The 17,305-nt window shown below is 38.4% G+C and overlaps 2 protein-coding genes across 3 annotated transcripts in view; both read right to left on the bottom strand.

Moving 5' to 3' along the window:
• The window catches only part of ppm1e (protein phosphatase, Mg2+/Mn2+ dependent, 1E), a 71,915-nt gene extending 71,392 nt beyond the window's left edge, over positions 1–523 (bottom strand). Inside the window, exon 1 of the mRNA XM_010870905.5 lies at positions 312–523. Coding sequence (XP_010869207.2) covers positions 312–493 — 182 coding nt within the window. The 5' untranslated portion in view covers positions 494–523. The remainder of the gene's footprint in view (positions 1–311) is intronic.
• Positions 524–4,741: 4,218 nt separating this feature from the next.
• Positions 4,742–16,734, bottom strand: rad51c (RAD51 paralog C). 2 transcript variants are annotated; one of them, XM_010870903.4, is made up of 10 exons: positions 16,559–16,734; positions 16,327–16,467; positions 15,669–15,906; positions 15,414–15,571; positions 14,911–15,044; positions 13,511–13,642; positions 11,412–11,478; positions 11,038–11,098; positions 10,438–10,498; positions 4,742–5,266 (listed from the first exon to the last, which is right to left on the bottom strand). In XM_010870903.4, the coding sequence occupies exons 2-10, from the start codon at positions 16,442–16,444 to the stop codon at positions 5,156–5,158; spliced, it is 1,080 nt and encodes a 359-aa protein (XP_010869205.1). In that variant the 5' UTR covers positions 16,445–16,467; positions 16,559–16,734; the 3' UTR covers positions 4,742–5,155. The 2 variants fall into 2 exon arrangements, with proteins under 2 accessions (XP_010869205.1, XP_010869204.1); XM_010870902.4 differs by having other exon boundaries at positions 16,327–16,734.
• Positions 16,735–17,305: the final 571 nt, after the last annotated feature.

Raw genomic sequence — 17,305 nt, 5'->3', positions numbered from 1 at the left:
GTATTAATTTAGCAATCAATTCGAAATAGTTCACGAAACGTTGAAGTCATCTTATTTTTTCAGAATGTTGTAGGTTCTCGGTAGCCTATATGATTTCATTAATTGTGTTTGCCTAAAAACAGTAATTGCAATTCTTGTAGATACTGACATTATTGTATAGATAGCCGGCAAGATGATAACTACTTTCACTTTTGTTGACTCTAAATTCCAGACCTATTCTTGTTGAAATGTGTAAAGCAAAAGCCAACTTAAATAATTCGTTTGAGATGCATAGGAAACAATCTATAACAAAAATTCGGCAGTCTACTCACTATTTGCACAGGTGCTGAAGACACATATCGAGGCATTCCCCTTCCACCTCGTCTTCCGACGTGAGGTCCGACAAAGGGCGCATTGGAACGGGGTCGTTCTCTTGGAGTGGTGGTCTCATTTCTCGGAGGAAGAGCTCCAAGAACCTTCGGAAGGTTTTCTCCTCGGTTGCAGAGCCGGCCATCACTTCTCATTCCTGAATAGACAAGAGACAGCTAGCCGGGCAAGAAGACTACTTCAAATCGTTAGCTGGACAGCTCCCCACTCGCGCCGGTTGGGAACGCGCGCGTGAACAAGGGTTTCGCTCAATCACAGGAGAAGGTGGGTGGATGGTGATGACGTGCATGAGATGGGAGGGAATGTAATGTGCACGTAGAATCCCCTTGCATTTAGAACGCTATAAAATTAAAAAAAGCCCACCGCAACAAAACTTTGTAAAATAAAAATGGGCAAATTGCCTCCATTGTGCTGAAACAATAACAACGAACAGCATTAACTCAACTAAACAGCATGTTATATATACATTTCGGGATTATTGGCTTATGGTCGTAACATTGTCGAGCCAAAACCGGTCCCTGAAAATTGTGTAATAGGTTATCTTGCTTTGAAACTTGGTATTGGCTAACTTACAGCTAACTTATAATGACAGTGATTATACTTATACAGTATGTTTCTGCAAACAATACTACAAATCTAGCCCTGAATGTGAGGTTTAAAAAATAGTTTGCTACTTGCAGAAGTCCCACACAGCATTATAGCTTGATACTGTAATTGAAACAATACACGGGTCAACCCGCTTCTCTAAATGTTGTGGGATGAAGCTAAAGAAAAGCAACCACTCTCAAATTACAGACATGGACGTAATGACTGACCACCATGTTAAAATGTCCTCCCTGCGTTGAGGCGAGTGTTGTTTACAATTACATTTTGTGTTCTGATTGGATACAACAGTTTACACTTATCGATAAGCATGTATTCAATAATCAAGTAGTTTATATTTCATTATTAAGACCAAAACCGGATGTCACAAATAGTCAAGGCGATTCTAACTATATTAAATGGACAGGGTGGTTAAATCATTATAAAAAAGGAGCTGTAAATGTAATATTTAACATCAGCTCGGCACCACTGATGAGATTTCATGGTTTATATGTGTATTTAGGACACCAAGCACCCCTGCTAAAAAATACCCAGCATCGGTTTTTACGCTAAATGATAACCGTCAAAATACCTGCAGAGCTCAGTTAAGGAACATGTGTGATCAACTATGAAGCGTAAAACAAATATCGATATTTGCACGTTTGCTAGTTGGGTTAAAAGAATGTGATTTCATTCCAATGTTTTAATGGCAATACGTTTAACTTGGAGAAGGAGAAAACCAGATATTCATGAATTAACGTTGAACGTCTTAGGAAACTATCTGGGTTCAAAACAGAATTCCCTGATTTAGTCTCAAGTAGTCTGTGTGTACAGTGCATGGTATTTCACTGTCCCCCCAATCTTAGAAGCAAGTACGGATATACAGCACATCACTTAACTCATACGATGGATTTATTTATTTGGAAAAATCAACTGAGGTCTCTTTTACAGCTGAGCCCTGTATTACAGTAAGAACACACCCAAAATTAAATAAAAACAATCAATTTAAAATTAAAATATAAATAATAAGAAATGTTATATAGGCACTAAAACATTTAACTTAAGAATGGCTTAAATAAGTTTATAATAATAATATACAGTCTTTAATGTTGATAGTTGTTATTGAAAAACAATTCAACTGATCTGGCATTATATCACCTGCCATCACGTTTGGGGAGTTACACGTCCAAAACAATTTACTGCCCTTCAGTGGAAGGTCAGCTGCCCCAGGCTGTCAATTTTCTCTTCACCATTTGCCACTTGTCTCTTTAAGAAATGTACCTCCTTTATCTGCATCACCCAGAATCATTGCTGCAACTTCAAATCGATTCAAAAGAATTGAAGATCGCGACAGGCCTTCCTGCTAGGTGCTAGCTTTTTCCACACTACTCCTCCAACCAGGAAGTCATGACGAGTTTACTCTGCAGGCACCCCAGTCACTTTAGAGAGTCGGAAGGAAATCTAAGAGCATTATATTTGGTTCAATAGTCTCCAAGAACAAAACCTCAAGTGGACTTGAGCATAAACATTGGGACCACGGGACATATTTAGGATCCTAGTCCTAGAACTAACATTGGGTGGAGAGTTATCTTTGGCAATTCATACAGACAAAATTGTTCTGAAGATTTGAAGTTTGTCTGTTATTTAAACAAATCTATTTGTTACACATATCAACTGCAATAAATATTGAGGCTCTGGTCATTTTGAAAATATGGTCAGATGCAACAAAGCAAAACTAAGTCAAGCTGCAGCTGGCTTCCAGAACAGAACTGTGGGATCACACTACTACTTAGAGCCTTGAAAACAGATAGAGCAGCACCTCACAGTGAATTATTTTAGTTGCATTTCAATATTTACTGTATGTTTTTATTGACTATGGGTATAACATCTTTATCTGACTCTGCAGGTAGAACACTGGGACACATGTTTGGTAAAAACTTAAATCTGTAAAGTCCTCTGCCCCCTGCCATATTAAAATTGCTCTGATTAATGCATGTCTATTGAATTATATGAGGTTGGAATCTGGGGTTGTAACAAAGCCAAAATAGCGAACTATACTAAAGAGGTATTTCTTAGAAGAGCACAAGCTTGTTCCAAGTTATGCTATTCAAGAACAAATGGGTTAAGATCCCAGTGAAAAAGGCCATGGGGTGAAATTAATAGGTTATTAATACAAACAGATGATAAAACATCCCATTCGTTAACATCTTGTGGGCAAAATAACTTGCTATTAAACAGTCCCAGACAGATACATACTCAAAATAGATTGTAAAAGGGGACTCAATAGTCTACATTGGTGTAGGCCTACTAGTTCCCATGAGCATTTTTTACTGAAGAAATACAGCATACAATACCTTAGCCAGTTGTAAATATGTGACTAGCAAGCAAACAAGTTTATTTATATAGCACAATTCATACATAGAAGCAATTAAGTGTGCTTTACAAAGAAAAAGAGAAATATAAAATCACAAAACTATAAAAACAAATACTAGAATAAAAACAATAAAACATCATAATGAGAAAAACATAAAATGAGAAAATAGAAATAGAACAATAAAAACATAACTGGTTGATTCTATAGTAGATTCCATGAGGAAGCTATAAAAGCAGTAAGGCTAACAGTTTGGTTAATTTTAAGCACTCAGTCACAGGCATGTGAAAAGAGAAGTGTGAGTCCATCAGAACACCAAGATTACGCACTTGGTCCCTGGTTTTCATTGCCAGAGAATCCAGCCCTTTACTAATACTAGTTCTCTTATTTTTGTAGCGAAACACAATAATCTCTGTTTTATATTGGGTTAATTGTAGAAAATGTTGGTTCATCCAGGAATTTATGTGCTCTATACAGTGACACAGTGATTCTATTGTCATACAGTTTGACAGCCATATATATTTGAGTATCATCTGCATAGCTATGGTAGTTCATGTTGTTGTTCTGTAGAATTTGGCCCAGAGGTAGCATATAGAGATTGAACAAAAGTGATCAGAGAACTGATCGCTGGGGAATTCCGCATGTCACCCTATCAGGTTTGTGATTGCCAATGATGACAAAGTAACTCTGGCCATCTAGATAATATCTGAACCAACTAAGGACTATCCCAGAGAGTCCTATCCAATTTTCCATCCGGTCTAGAAGTGTTCTATGATCTAGTGGCAAATGCTGCACTGAGATCTAATAGAATCAGAACAGTTATATTATCCAAATCAGTATACAGCTGTAAATCATTTAAAACTTTAATCAGAGCCGTTACAGTACTGTGGTGAGGTCATAAGCCTGACTGAAATTTGTCTAAGAGACCGCTTGAGGTCACTAAATTGCTGAGTTAATTGAAGAGAATGTTCTCAATGATCTTGGCCATAAAAGGGAGATTTGATACAGGTCTATAGTTCTTCAATATAGATGCATCCAGTGTTTTTAATAGAGGCTTAATGGCAGCTGTTTTTAGAGACATTGGGAAAATGCCTGATTGCAGAGAGCCAACAAAAACCTACTTTCCAAAAATGTCTAAATGACAGAACTTTAGACTACCATAATTTCACGTTCATAAACCGCGGCTACATGAATACTCAAGTTAACATTTTTGCAACCATTTCCACCGGCAAACTTTTTCACAGTTGATTGCTTGATGGCGTAGAGATGTACAATGTACGTGCAAGTCTTACACCTCAGCACAAATGCGGTTGATTTATGGGTGCAGTTATTACACGGGTTTGTATACACACAAAGCTATAAAATTAATGGTTTATATTATAATAATAATAAATAATAATAACGGTTTATACACGGTGCAGGTTATAAACAGGGAACTATTTTGAGGAAGTGGCTAGTGGCTATGTTGTTGCAATGGTGTCTGAAGTGTGAAGATAAACAGTACACATACACAAAAAACATTTTCTAATGTACACCACCAAAACACAAATTGTTCAGTCTTTCAGATATATATTACAGCAAATCAAAAAGTTTAATTCTTCATTGAATACAATACAAAAACAAGCAATCTGTGAAATACAGTAATTACAGGGCAGCTATTTTGATTGGCAAATATTATATTAAAAAACTAAAAGTGTAATATTTTACATTGTGTTGAGCCAAGTACTTAGAAGCAGAGTACCATATTTACTGGGTTTTTGTTCACAAGTATATTACCTTCTAAAAAACTGTTTCTCATTCATGATCTAGCACCAGGTCTTCCTAAATTCTTGCAGATTAGACCTCTTCCATCCGGGGCCGCTTGCTCATGCTTCCCGATTGGCTCACAGTGGGGTCAACTGAAGCCTTTGGTTGGTTTGAGTGGGGTACATCCCGAAAGCCTTGAGCCTGAGGGTAAGAACAAAATAAGGCCCAACATCTTTAAAGCTAATTTCTTGGCAATATTTGATTATTATAAAAACACACAAAAAAAAGTCTAAAGCTAATTGTCTTGGATGTCTTGCGTTGTCCAAAGGGTAATTTATATCTTGTGAGATGGCTAGAAGTAATGACAAAGAAATGTAAAGAAACTGGGTAAGTTGAGGATAGAAAACACTGTACAAGACCTCAGAACCCGACTGCATCTAACAACACTAAGTTCACTTCCTTGATAGAAAGAAGGAAATCCATTGACGTGCATGCTTCAACAGTAAGAAGTCGCACAAGAAATGGCCTTATATTACTGTCATAAACTGTCCTTCAGAATGATAAAGATCCTAGACATTGCAAAGACGATTATGACAAACTTGGAGTGAATGTCTGCAGATGGAAAAATCACAGAATCAGATCGGCCCGACCTCAATATATTTAAGGCAGTGTGGGATCATTTGGATATAGAAAGTACAAAAAAAAAAAAAGGCAAAGTAAACAGAAGAATTATGGCAAATCCTGCAAGAGGAATTTACCACAGGACTAAACAATTTCAAATCAGTCTATCAAAGCAAATTGCTTCAGTTTTGCACCACACAAATTACTGACTGTTTAGTTCAATTGTCTTAGGTGGTGTAGCACTTGCAAAATACAGTGTAGAAAACATAAACAGATTTTTTTTTTGCATTGAAAACTATTCAGATCCCTGACCAGAAATCTCAAATTAATTAATTAATCTTATAATGTTTGACAAAAACTTAAAATCAATTATTGTATGTTGACACTGGTTTTATGTTGGGGTAACATTTGGAATAAAAAATGGAACTGAAATATGTATCCAACCACTGTACAGTGGAAGCTCTCAGTTCACACAAATTAAAGAAATGGCCCTAACAAAGAACCAGTTACTTTACTATTGGCCTTAATCTTTGAACCATTGAAGTTGCTGTCACATTTTATGGATAAAACCCCTACTTGTAAAGTATTATTGTTGAGGAAAATTAAGATCAAAGAGAATTCAATAGAAGTTAGAGATAAATTAATACAAATGCATTGATTAGGAAAAGAGTATAAAATAATATCCAAGCATTTGGATAAATAAGTGAGCACAGTTGAATCAACAATGAGAAAGTGGAAATTGCATTACACCACCCAGGCACTGCCAAGAAAAGACCGGCCCTCAAAACTCACAGTGCAAACAGGAACAAGAAATGCCACATACAGGCCAACAATCACTTTGAAAGAGCAAACTAATGGTGCACCAGTCAGTAAATCCAAAAGCTCTGAATAACACTGGCCTGTGTGGGAGAGTGATAGGAAAGAAGCTATAACTCAAAAAGTACAATCTGAAAGCACACCTGGAGTGTTCCAGAAATAATTAAAGTAACCCAGCTAAATACAGGGAAATACTGGTTACAAAAACTTAAAAAAATTAAATGTAAAACATTTTAAGAAATCTTGCAGGACAAGGATCCCAAGGACAATGTGAATATTGGAGTGGCTCAATAACAAAAATGTGCATCTCCTAAAGTGGCCCAGTCTAAATCCTAAACTACACCATTGAGAGTCTGTGGCACTATTTCAAAATTGCAGTCCACAACTGTTGTCCAACTAATGTCCCCATACAACAACAGATTTTGAGTTTCTATTTAAAAAAAAAAAAAAAAAACATCTACCAGAACGGCCCATTTGAAATAAACTAATGAGTTAAGTGGTCAGGGGTCTGAATATATTTGCAAGGCTCTGTATATACAATTATGTATTTGAAAGCACAGGAGTAACATCAAACAAGTTAAGGCATTGTTAAAGATTAAACGTAAGTTGTGTTCTATGTGGTTGTTACATTCCATTATGGGGTGCAATACCTTGGATCGCTCTACAAGTCTGAACGTATTCCTCCACTCAGCTCAAAGTTGGCAGGACAATATTGCCATTTTTAGAGCAAGCCACCAACTAGGCAGATTATGAATGTGCAGTTTTGCAACGGTCTTGTCAATACAGCATGTGAATAGTGTTATAATTGACTCCAAGTGGACCTGACTTTCTTTCCACATGATTGCAATATAAGATAATGTAGGATACTCTGGCACAAAGCCAACGGAGGCTAAAAGGAGCCAAAACCTTCACCATAGTGGCTTTATTTGGCATTACATGAAAGATCAACACCCATTGGGCAGAGCTTGACCATGATTACTTCCACACAGGGCCTGATAAATGGCTGCTTTCATGAAACATGACACAGCTGACTGGACAGATTCCAAAGTAGGTACTTTTTTTATGCTCTGATATGACATGTAAACTGATATACTGGAAATAGGCATTTATTACAAACAGGTCATTTGAAAGTTTGAAAAAGTTAAATTATTTGAACTTAAAAGCCCTTGTAGTCTAAATACAAATAACATTAAAACATCTTGTAAAATCAGACTAAAATGACATTCTTAAAAAACAGCAGATGATTACATTTGGGATTGCTTTATCACTGCATCAACAATCATTTTCTTATAGGCGTTATGGTTTTGCTGATCACCGATCAAGGGTGGATGTCTCAAGATGGCTGTATGAATACGGAGTTCCTGCTTTCTTCTTAGAAGCAGAGCAGTTTCTCTCACTATTTTAAAATATAATTGCAAGGATAAAGGAACAGTTGAAAGCCATCACTGTTACTGTAGAAGAGAAAGTTTACAGCTTTCGGGTTGGAATTGAATCATGCGTCTATTTCCTGAGACAGGATGTGAGTGACATCCCAATCTATAAAACATGGTTCACAATTCCAGTCTTTTTCAGATTGCCCTATCATAGTGACATTTTCTATTTTACTAAAGGCATATCTACATACATCGTAAAATTCCAAATCGAATTGCAAAATGATCCATGGCTTGAACAACATAAAACAACTCCGGTCAGAAATTAAGGCCTTAAACCTTACATAAAAATAAATAAGGCCATTCATGTAAGTGAGACATAGGCCTGTCCATCACATTTAATGTTAGATACAAATTACAGGGCTAACTAACAAACTAGCAGGCTTCTTGAGGTGGTGAATTAGTCCCAAATACAGTAAATAACCCAAATGTGATATAGCCAAAGAAAATGTAGACAAATTATACTCAACACAAAAAAAAAAAGGTTTTATACAGGGACCGTCTGAAGCAGAATCTAGGAGACAGGTATGTGTGACAGACGGCCAAACCAGGGCACCCTTATTGCCAGGGGAATGTGTGGTCCAAACTTAGAAAGCTACACCAGACGTACTGGAAACCCATTTCAAAAGTTTTAATAAAATACAGTTAGGTCTGGAAATATTTGGACAATGACACAATTTTCATCATTTTGGCTCTGTACGCCACCGCAAAGGATTTGAAATGAAACAACCAAGATGCAACTGAAGTGCAGACTTGGAGATTTAATTCAAAATGATCACATAAAACATTTAGGAATTGCAATCACTTTCATACACAGTCCCCCTTATTTCAGGGCCTTAAAAGTAATTGGGCAAATGAACACAATCATAAATAAAATGTTCATTTTTAATACTTTGTCGAGAATCCTTGGCATGCAATGACTGCTTGAAGTCTGGAATGCATGGACATAACCAAACACTAGGTTTCCTCCTTTGTGATGCTACGGCAACTGTCTTCATTTGTTGTTTGTTTGTGAGTCTTGTCTTCAGCAAGTGAAATGCATGCTTGATCGGGCTGAGATCATGCGATTGACTCGGTCATTGCAGAATATCCACTTATTTGCCTTAAACTTCTGGGTTGCTTTCCCAGTATGTTTTGGGTGATTGTCCATCTGTAAAGTGAAGCACCGTCCAATCAACTTCACTGAATTTGGCTGAATCTGATTCTGGCCTTTCTATTTTTGAGGCTTATGAATGGTTTGCACCTTGTGGTGAACCCTCTGTATTTGTTCTTGTGAAGTTCTCTCTTTATGGTAGACTTGGATAATGATATGCCTACCTCCTGGAGAGTGTTATTCACTTGGCTGGATGTTGTGAAGTGGTTTTTCTTTACCATGGAAAAGATCCAACGATCATCTACCACTGTTGTCTTCTGTGGACGTCCAGGCCTTTTTGTGTATCAGAGCTCACCAGTGCATTGTTTTTTCTCAGAATGTACCAGACTGTTGATTTGGCCACTCCTTTTTTTTTTTTTACAGCTTAAGGATGGCCTGTTTCACTAGCATTGAGAGCTCCTTTGACCGCATGTTGTGGGTTCACTGCAACAGCTTTCAAATGATGCCATACCTGCCCAGACCTTTTACCTGCTTAATTGATTCATAAACAACGAAGGAATAGCCCACACTTGTCCATGAAACAGCTTTTGAGTCAATTGTTTGAGTCAATTACTTTTGGTTCCTTGAAAAAGACGGGGCTGCATATTAAAGAGCTGTAATTCCTAAACCCTTACTCCAATTTGGATGTAAATACACTCAAATGAAAGCGGAGAGACTGCATTAAGTCCATTTTCATTATTTAACTGTAACTTGAATATATTTTGGTAAACAGACAAAATAAAACTTGTGTCAGCGTCCAAATATTTCCGGACCTAACTGTGTATATACACTATTCATTTCTTGAGTCATAACTTTTCGGTGTTACCCTTGAAACACTTAATTACTTTATAGGATGACAAGGCTACTCAATCTCAAGCTATTGCTTGAACCCAGAGAAATTGGTTTGACCACATCATTGGCTGTTCTAGTGCCATCAACTGGAAACATTTGCATAGAGCCCTTTGTCTATGCTTTTACACAGAATAGAACATTCAGACAGCCAATGGAAAATTACCAAATGTCACACATTTGGCACTGTACATTAAAATTGTTTTAAAACTGTGATTGGTCAACAACGATGGCACCGCTTTAGAAATAAAACGGATTTATCATTTCTCCATCGTATAAAAAACTCATGAAAAAGCAGTAGGTCAGATTCCAAACCTCAATACAGCAGTAAAGCCGCAGAGGCCCAGACCACCGGACAATCCCAGAAAACCCAGAACTACCATGTGTCTCAACTTCAACGTTTTGAAAAGAACATGATATGTTAAGACCAATATAGTGAAAGTAGACTATCCAATATTTTCTACTCACACTGATCCTGAAGGACAAGGAGACAGGGATGCTGGTTGAGGATGTTGTGTACTTACGGTGATCTGGTAGCGTACTGTGGCCTCCGTTTGGCTGGGTGACTTGTATAGGGATGCCAGTCTAGGAGGAAAAACATATGGGGAGCTGCAGTCTTTCACAAGGGCAAGACATATGTCAACACCTCGTAATGACAGCCATTCCTCTAGAACATCCATTCAGATTTTCAACTGCTACTATTCCTTTCCGTCTTTCTATCTCTCGGGCCTCATCTTGTTTATCATTTATTGGCTAAACAGGTTAGCAAATGAGTGCTGCCACTTACGCGAGTGAAAATAAATTACAAGCTGCGGGGCAAACAAGAGACCTTGTGTTTTATAGAGACGTGTAGTGTATCCAATTAAGGTTTTCTCCAGTGATTGATGGGCATGCAGAAGCCATTGTAGTGAGAAAGGACAGGCAACAAAAGGCAGACAGGCTCCATTTGTAAAGTGACGCTCACTCAAACGCAGGCTTACGCCAGCCAGGCAAGCCTGGAAAGTAAGTGCCCATTGTGCTACCGTCTCCATGTTCCAAGACTGGATCATTTCCCTTTGTGATAGCATGTGGGCTTTCTTCCAGAGACCATTCATGTATAGGAGTGTTAGGACAATATGGGGTACCTGTTTGTGCCCTCCCAGTGCAGGATGAGTCTCTGAGTAGCAGCATGACCCCAGCTCTCACCTGCACAGTGACAAGAGCAAAGACACACACAAAGTGTCAACCAGGTCTACAATGGCCTAACCCCAGGCATCATCAATGCACTTACACTTAAATATCATTTACTTTGCACAGACACACACAAACATATTCATAAGAAATTCACAGACAGGCTAAAGCAAATGGTGGTCTGGTAAATTAGTTGGGTTTGAATTTGGGATGAGTTTATTACTGGCTGAATTGCAAAAGTTGGCCCTAATGATTAGGTTAAATGATTTTATGGTTAATGTAATGGTAGGTCGGATTTCTGTAGCTCTGCAGAGACTGCTGTCCTCACCTAAGGCAGGAACAAGCTTTGAGTGGCCATTCCAAACTTTTGTAGTCATCTGATTGGTAAGAATTACCTAAACAAGAAGAAAACTTGTTTATCCAAAGGAAACACGGTTCGTCAGAAACATGACAGAGGCAAAAATAAGACAAAAGGCAATAAACAGTATCTTTTGTCAATAATTTCCCTCTAAGAAAAAAGAAATGTTTAAAAGTGTTGTTCAGTAAAAGTGATGCAGTGGGTGTTCTGAGCAAAAATGAGTTGGAGAACAGCACCTACTTTGTTTCGCAGGAGGCGAAAACAGTAAGGTGTTTATCACACAGAGATGAAAACAGAATGGCATTTAGACTAGGTGATTATGTGGACTTTATGTACACTAATGCAATATGTTTTGTGGACTTAAGTACTGGTAGACATAGAGAAAAAGAACTGCTTGTGGGCCTACATCAGATTCATACTTCCTCTCTACAGCAGAGAAGAACAACAACTCCCCATAATCAGAGGATCATTACTGGTTGACCTGTACAGACGTACAAGAATTCTGTAAAAGGTATTGGAACTGCCATATATAAAACTTGTCGGTTCCTCTAGAGTGGCCATCAGTGAGCTGACCTTGGTTGACCTGAACTAATGTGACCACATGGCACTTGTCACCTCAGCACTGTGTAAAAGAAGACAGACATCCTTCTGAAATCCAAGGAATCCACTAGGAAGAATGGAAGAAACATCCCAAATCCAGGTGTGCATAGATGGTACATACCTATATGATGATGCATACCTAAGGTCAGATCGCTTCTACAAAGTACTGAAAAAAGGTGCATAAGCTATTCCCATTCTTTTATTTTAAATATTGGCACATATTTCTAGAGACATGTTTTCACCGTGTCATTATGGGGTATTGTCTATAACACAATATGTGGAGAAAGTGAAGGGGTCGGAGGTACTGTATAATGTATGACAAGCCTATTAATGTATGTGAATACAGTGTATTCAGACATTGAATATAATTCATTTTCAGTGAATATAATTCATTTTCAATACTCAGTGTGTTGTGTAGACTGTCATGCCTTTGGCCAAGTTGTTGATGCAATTTAGAATTGGTTCTCAATTGGCTCGCCTGGTAAAATAATTATGAAATTAAAACTTTTTTTTTTTTTTTTTAAACGACATTTTCATTAAACCTTAGTACAGGACCAAATGTACAAATCTTCCATTCCACCTTTAAGCCTCACCAGGGTAACACACAAACACACACGCAAACCTCCAGGAAACTAGTCCCTGGCGAGCACATTGTAATCTGGTCACACCAGCCTTCTCATAGGTGATTTTGTTGTTTTACATGTTCATTGAGCGTGGAAAATGCACTCTACAAATGAATATATTATTAATATTATGATGAATTCAAAAAGTCAATGATAACAAGTGGCTAACTTCACTAATAACCAGTTACTAATTTATGACAAGGAACATTACATGAGCCCTTCTGGGGCTAATACTGGAACAGGTTGCCCTGTCCACTGGCTATGTTGTTTTTGTGTCCTCCAAGGGTTGCCTGAGTGCCGCCACCCAACAAATTACAAGAACAAAGTGAATTTGCTCCATGGCTCTTAAGATAACTCTTTTGCTGATTAAATACTATGCAGGACCATCCCAGCAGAGTGGCCCTCCCATTTAGAACCCAACATCTACCTGACCGCTTTAATCAGCATTAAACTAATATGAGCCATTTTATCTGCTGGAATGAGACGACTCAGTCTGGATGGAGATCCAAATGGGGATCGGACATTGGAGGTCATTAATCTTTAGGACAGAGAGGTATAAAGCATGCCTGGCTTCTGTTGGCTTTGGAAGGAGGGCTTACTTCCAGTACAGTATCATCATGAGCAAGAGCGAACAGGTCAACCGAAGAGGATGGTGGAATGCGGTTATCACTGGAATATTTTTGGTTGTTGTTCCCGATTAAGTGTGTTTTTACTAGGCCACGAAAACTGGGTTATCATTAGAAGAAGGCTTAAGAAGACAGGACGGATTAATTAGAAATGTGCAAAACGTGTAGTGCCTCAGCCCTCCGACACCAGACATAGGTGGACTACAGTCACAGGTCATACCGCAACATTGTGATTGGTGGCCATCTGAATAAGCTGCTGGGCCAGGCCGTTTAGGAGGCGGGTTCTCTGGGAAAGGTCATCAAAGTCATGGCGAAACGGGAAGGCTATGCTGTCAATCACCACCAAGCGGATCTGGATGGGATCAACACAAAGGCCAAAGTAAAGTCAGAAGCAAATTAATAAGTGATTGAACAGTACTGACTGGCATTTGCTAGGCTTTGGATAGCTTTTTATATCCTTTTCCATCTTTACAAAGTTCCATTACCTTGTTACGCAGGTCTTTTGACAGTTATTTTCTGCTCCCCATGGCTCAGTCTCTAGCCTACTCAGTGCATCCACGTGAGAGCTAACAAACTCATTGACTATTTATTCACAGACCCTAATAGCAATTCAAAAAGCCACAGGTGTGGGAAATTCACCTTTAATTGCCATTTTAAGGCCTGTAACAAGGGCAAACTTTCAAGGCTATGTAAACATTTGATTAGGCCCATTTGGGTCATTTCTGTTATCATTATGATTTAAAAAGGAGCCAGTCAACTATGTGATAATAAATTGTTTTTATGCATGATCAGTCACATTTTCAAAATCAATGCCAACATTTCTGCCAGGGTATGCAAACTTATGAGCACAACTGTATCAGGGCAGCAAGAGTATATTTACTAGAAAAACTGTATATATTTGAATGTATATAAATAAACATTAATAAAAGGTAACAAGAAATGACTGTGTTATCTAAAAGGTAATTGTTATCTTGTGAGATATCCAGTCACCTGGCACCAAATTCACATTTTTACCATAAGAGTAATCTTACAAGAAGCCATCTTTGAACGATTGACAAAAACTCCTTTCCGCACAATAATGAGCCCAAACACTCTAGAAAGACATCTTAGACCTAACAGTGTGGAAGTCTGGAGATGAAGCAATCATAGGATTTGACTGCCCACCTCAGTGCCTCAACCTCAAAGAAAGTCTACCAAAGCTAATTATTTCAGTTTGGGATTTTAAAGCAACACTAAATACTGAATTGTTTTAAAAACAGAATATTTGGTCAATTTTAATTTTTGTTTCTTTCTGTCTACTGAAATGTTACATATTGTTTTTCAGAACAAATAAAACACTCAAATAAAGGGCATTAAACAATAAACACTCAGATAAAAGGCTTTAAACTATTTTAGACAAGCTATTCTATTTTACTTTAGCTTAAACAGAAATAGTGGCATCACTTTCTACAAGCAGTTCATTTAAGAAATTCCTTTAAGATTATTTTTTTCAAATGAACTGCAGTTTAAATGGAAGTGAGAGCAACCCAGAATGGAAGTAGAAGTTAGAAACCACCCCTCTGGATTTAATAGGTTGGGTGATTTGGGATGATCAGTAACAGTACTGGGTGGGACTGGTACCTCAGGGTGATGAGCAAGGAAGTCAGCCAGGAGATAAGTCTCCGCCAACAGCTCCACGTAGTCATGACAACGGACAAGGAAGAGGTTAGAGAGGACTGTTTCTACAGTGAACTCCTTCAAGGACTCCTGCTGCTCTAGAGAAGAAATATGAAATAATACATCAGACAGTTAAATACAAAATGTCTCAAAAAGGCTTGAATATTACAATCAAACCTTCAATACTGTGTATTTTGTGGTCCACACATAGCATAGTGATTAAAACATGAAGAAACAACCAACCAGTGGTTGGATGCTCGGACCAGTATTACTGAACAATACTATCTCATCAGTTTTAGGCTAGCATGCAGGTATTACATGTGTATACCAATGAAGTGATGTGCAGTGGAAGAAATTCATTCCATTTTAAAATTGTTTCACAAATCAGTTCTAAATAATCCCACAAGTGAGATATAAAAGTTTAGTTTCCCTTGTTTTAGTTTCACTGTCCTGCTCTAATTATTCACCTGCATCCTCTGCTAGAAGCCCACAGTGCTCCACGGCTGCCTGGGCTATGTCCACGGCCCTCTGGACTAGGAAGCTGCCCTCCGTGTCTATGTATAGAGACTTGCCTCCCAGCCCCCCAAAACACACTGGGATCTGTGCATCTACTGCCAACTGGATACTGAGGAACAGAGTTTTTTGTTGTTGTCATGATGGTATTTTATTAAACATGAGATTCATTTGACTGACTCTTCCACAGTAGAGTCACCTGTGCTTACCACAGCTGTGTCTTCCCCACACCCGGTGCCCCACAGACTTCAGTGGTTTTTCCCACGGGCAAACCCCCTCCCAGGGCAGTGTCTAGTGCTGAGCAGAAAGTGACAATGGAGCCCAGCTCCTGCTCTCTTTCCAGAAGCTCCAGAGCTGTCAGCTGGCTTGCTGCTGCCCTCTCCTGGCCAGGCTCACACCTCACAGCCTGTAGCACCTCTACTGCCTCCTCCTGGGAGATGCCAGCCTCTACAACAACAAACAGATGGCTGAACAGGACAATGGCCATATTCCAAATCGACCTCAAAGCCCAATACACTAAGCACTTGTGGAGATATGAGATTATTTGGTCGGTATGAGTAATATACTGATCTTACATCTAGCCTATCTGAGCGCAAATTGGAGATATTCCCAGATTACTTACACTTGACAAACCATCTCAAATCTCTACAAGTACATAGGATGTAGGGCTTAGGTGCTGATTTTTGATTGGGCCAAGAAACACAAGCTTAAAGGAAAGAGATAACAAACATTGAGACATTGGGAAATAAAGTGAGCGGAGTTAAGCTGTGGGTAATGCAGAAATGTCACCCCCTTAATGTCGTGAATTATAACGTACTGTAATCGAACAAACCAAAAAACATCAACAATAAGTGACTGGTTGGCTACCTTTACTGAGTTGAAGAGGTCGCAAATCACACAGGTCTGCAGCAGAATGAAACCCAGCATTTAGCAGTTTCACTTTAACAGACGGCGCAAAGGGGTAACTCGACACAGCCCTCTGCATTTTCCATTTATCGTTTCTGTGACCTGTATGAGATTTTGACACAGGCAGATTTCAAGAGGTATGAAGCCACGTTGCATACAGCTAACTACCCATTTCATTTGGTAGCTACATTACCCGATTATAAATCAGTTCCTCATATAACTTTTCCTTTCCTCCTAGGAAAACCACGTTTTACTCCTACAGAAATTGGAACTAACTAGCTGCTAGCTCTTAACTTCGGTAGCAAGTACTGTAGCTACTGCAGCCATTTTTCAACCATCCCTCCAAAATGTCTTATCTAGCAACATCCACCACATTCATTGCCGTTATACCGCCCCGTGTGGTCAATGTTAACCCTTGGGAAGACATTAAGTAAAAGAGAATTTAAATCAATGGGGGAAATAAAGAATAATTATAGCTGGGTGCCTTTATTTCTAAGACATAAAAAATTACATTTAAAGCTGCAGGTTAATCATAAAACATAATTGTTTGTAAAAAAAAAAAAACAATATTGTCATGTCAGCATTGTTTTATCCCGCTACAGTAAACAAGAAAAGTAAAAGTCCCAATTACGGTATGGATGCTGATATAATTGCTAAATGATCTAATATTAGAAATGGGTTACATTAACGGTTTCACCATTGTTTGTCTTTTGACCTGCGGAAGGCGTTTGATAACGTTGATCAATGAATGTTACTGAAAAAGCTGTTTTAATTGGGCCTGGACAATACTTGCCTCTGGTTTCGAAATTACCTCAGCTATAGAACCCATGTTATTGTAACTGATGAGATAGAATCTGAATTTCTTGTAGTTCACAAAAGAGTCACACAGAGGTCGACTGTGGGTCTAATATTGTTCACTCTATATATTGATGATATCTGT

Source organism: Esox lucius, chromosome 7 (assembly GCF_011004845.1).
Source record: "Esox lucius isolate fEsoLuc1 chromosome 7, fEsoLuc1.pri, whole genome shotgun sequence".
In the NCBI taxonomy this organism is placed as follows: domain Eukaryota; kingdom Metazoa; phylum Chordata; class Actinopteri; order Esociformes; family Esocidae; genus Esox; species Esox lucius.
Note: the sequence above shows the minus strand (reverse complement) of the source record. Positions and strands in the feature narration are given on the sequence as shown.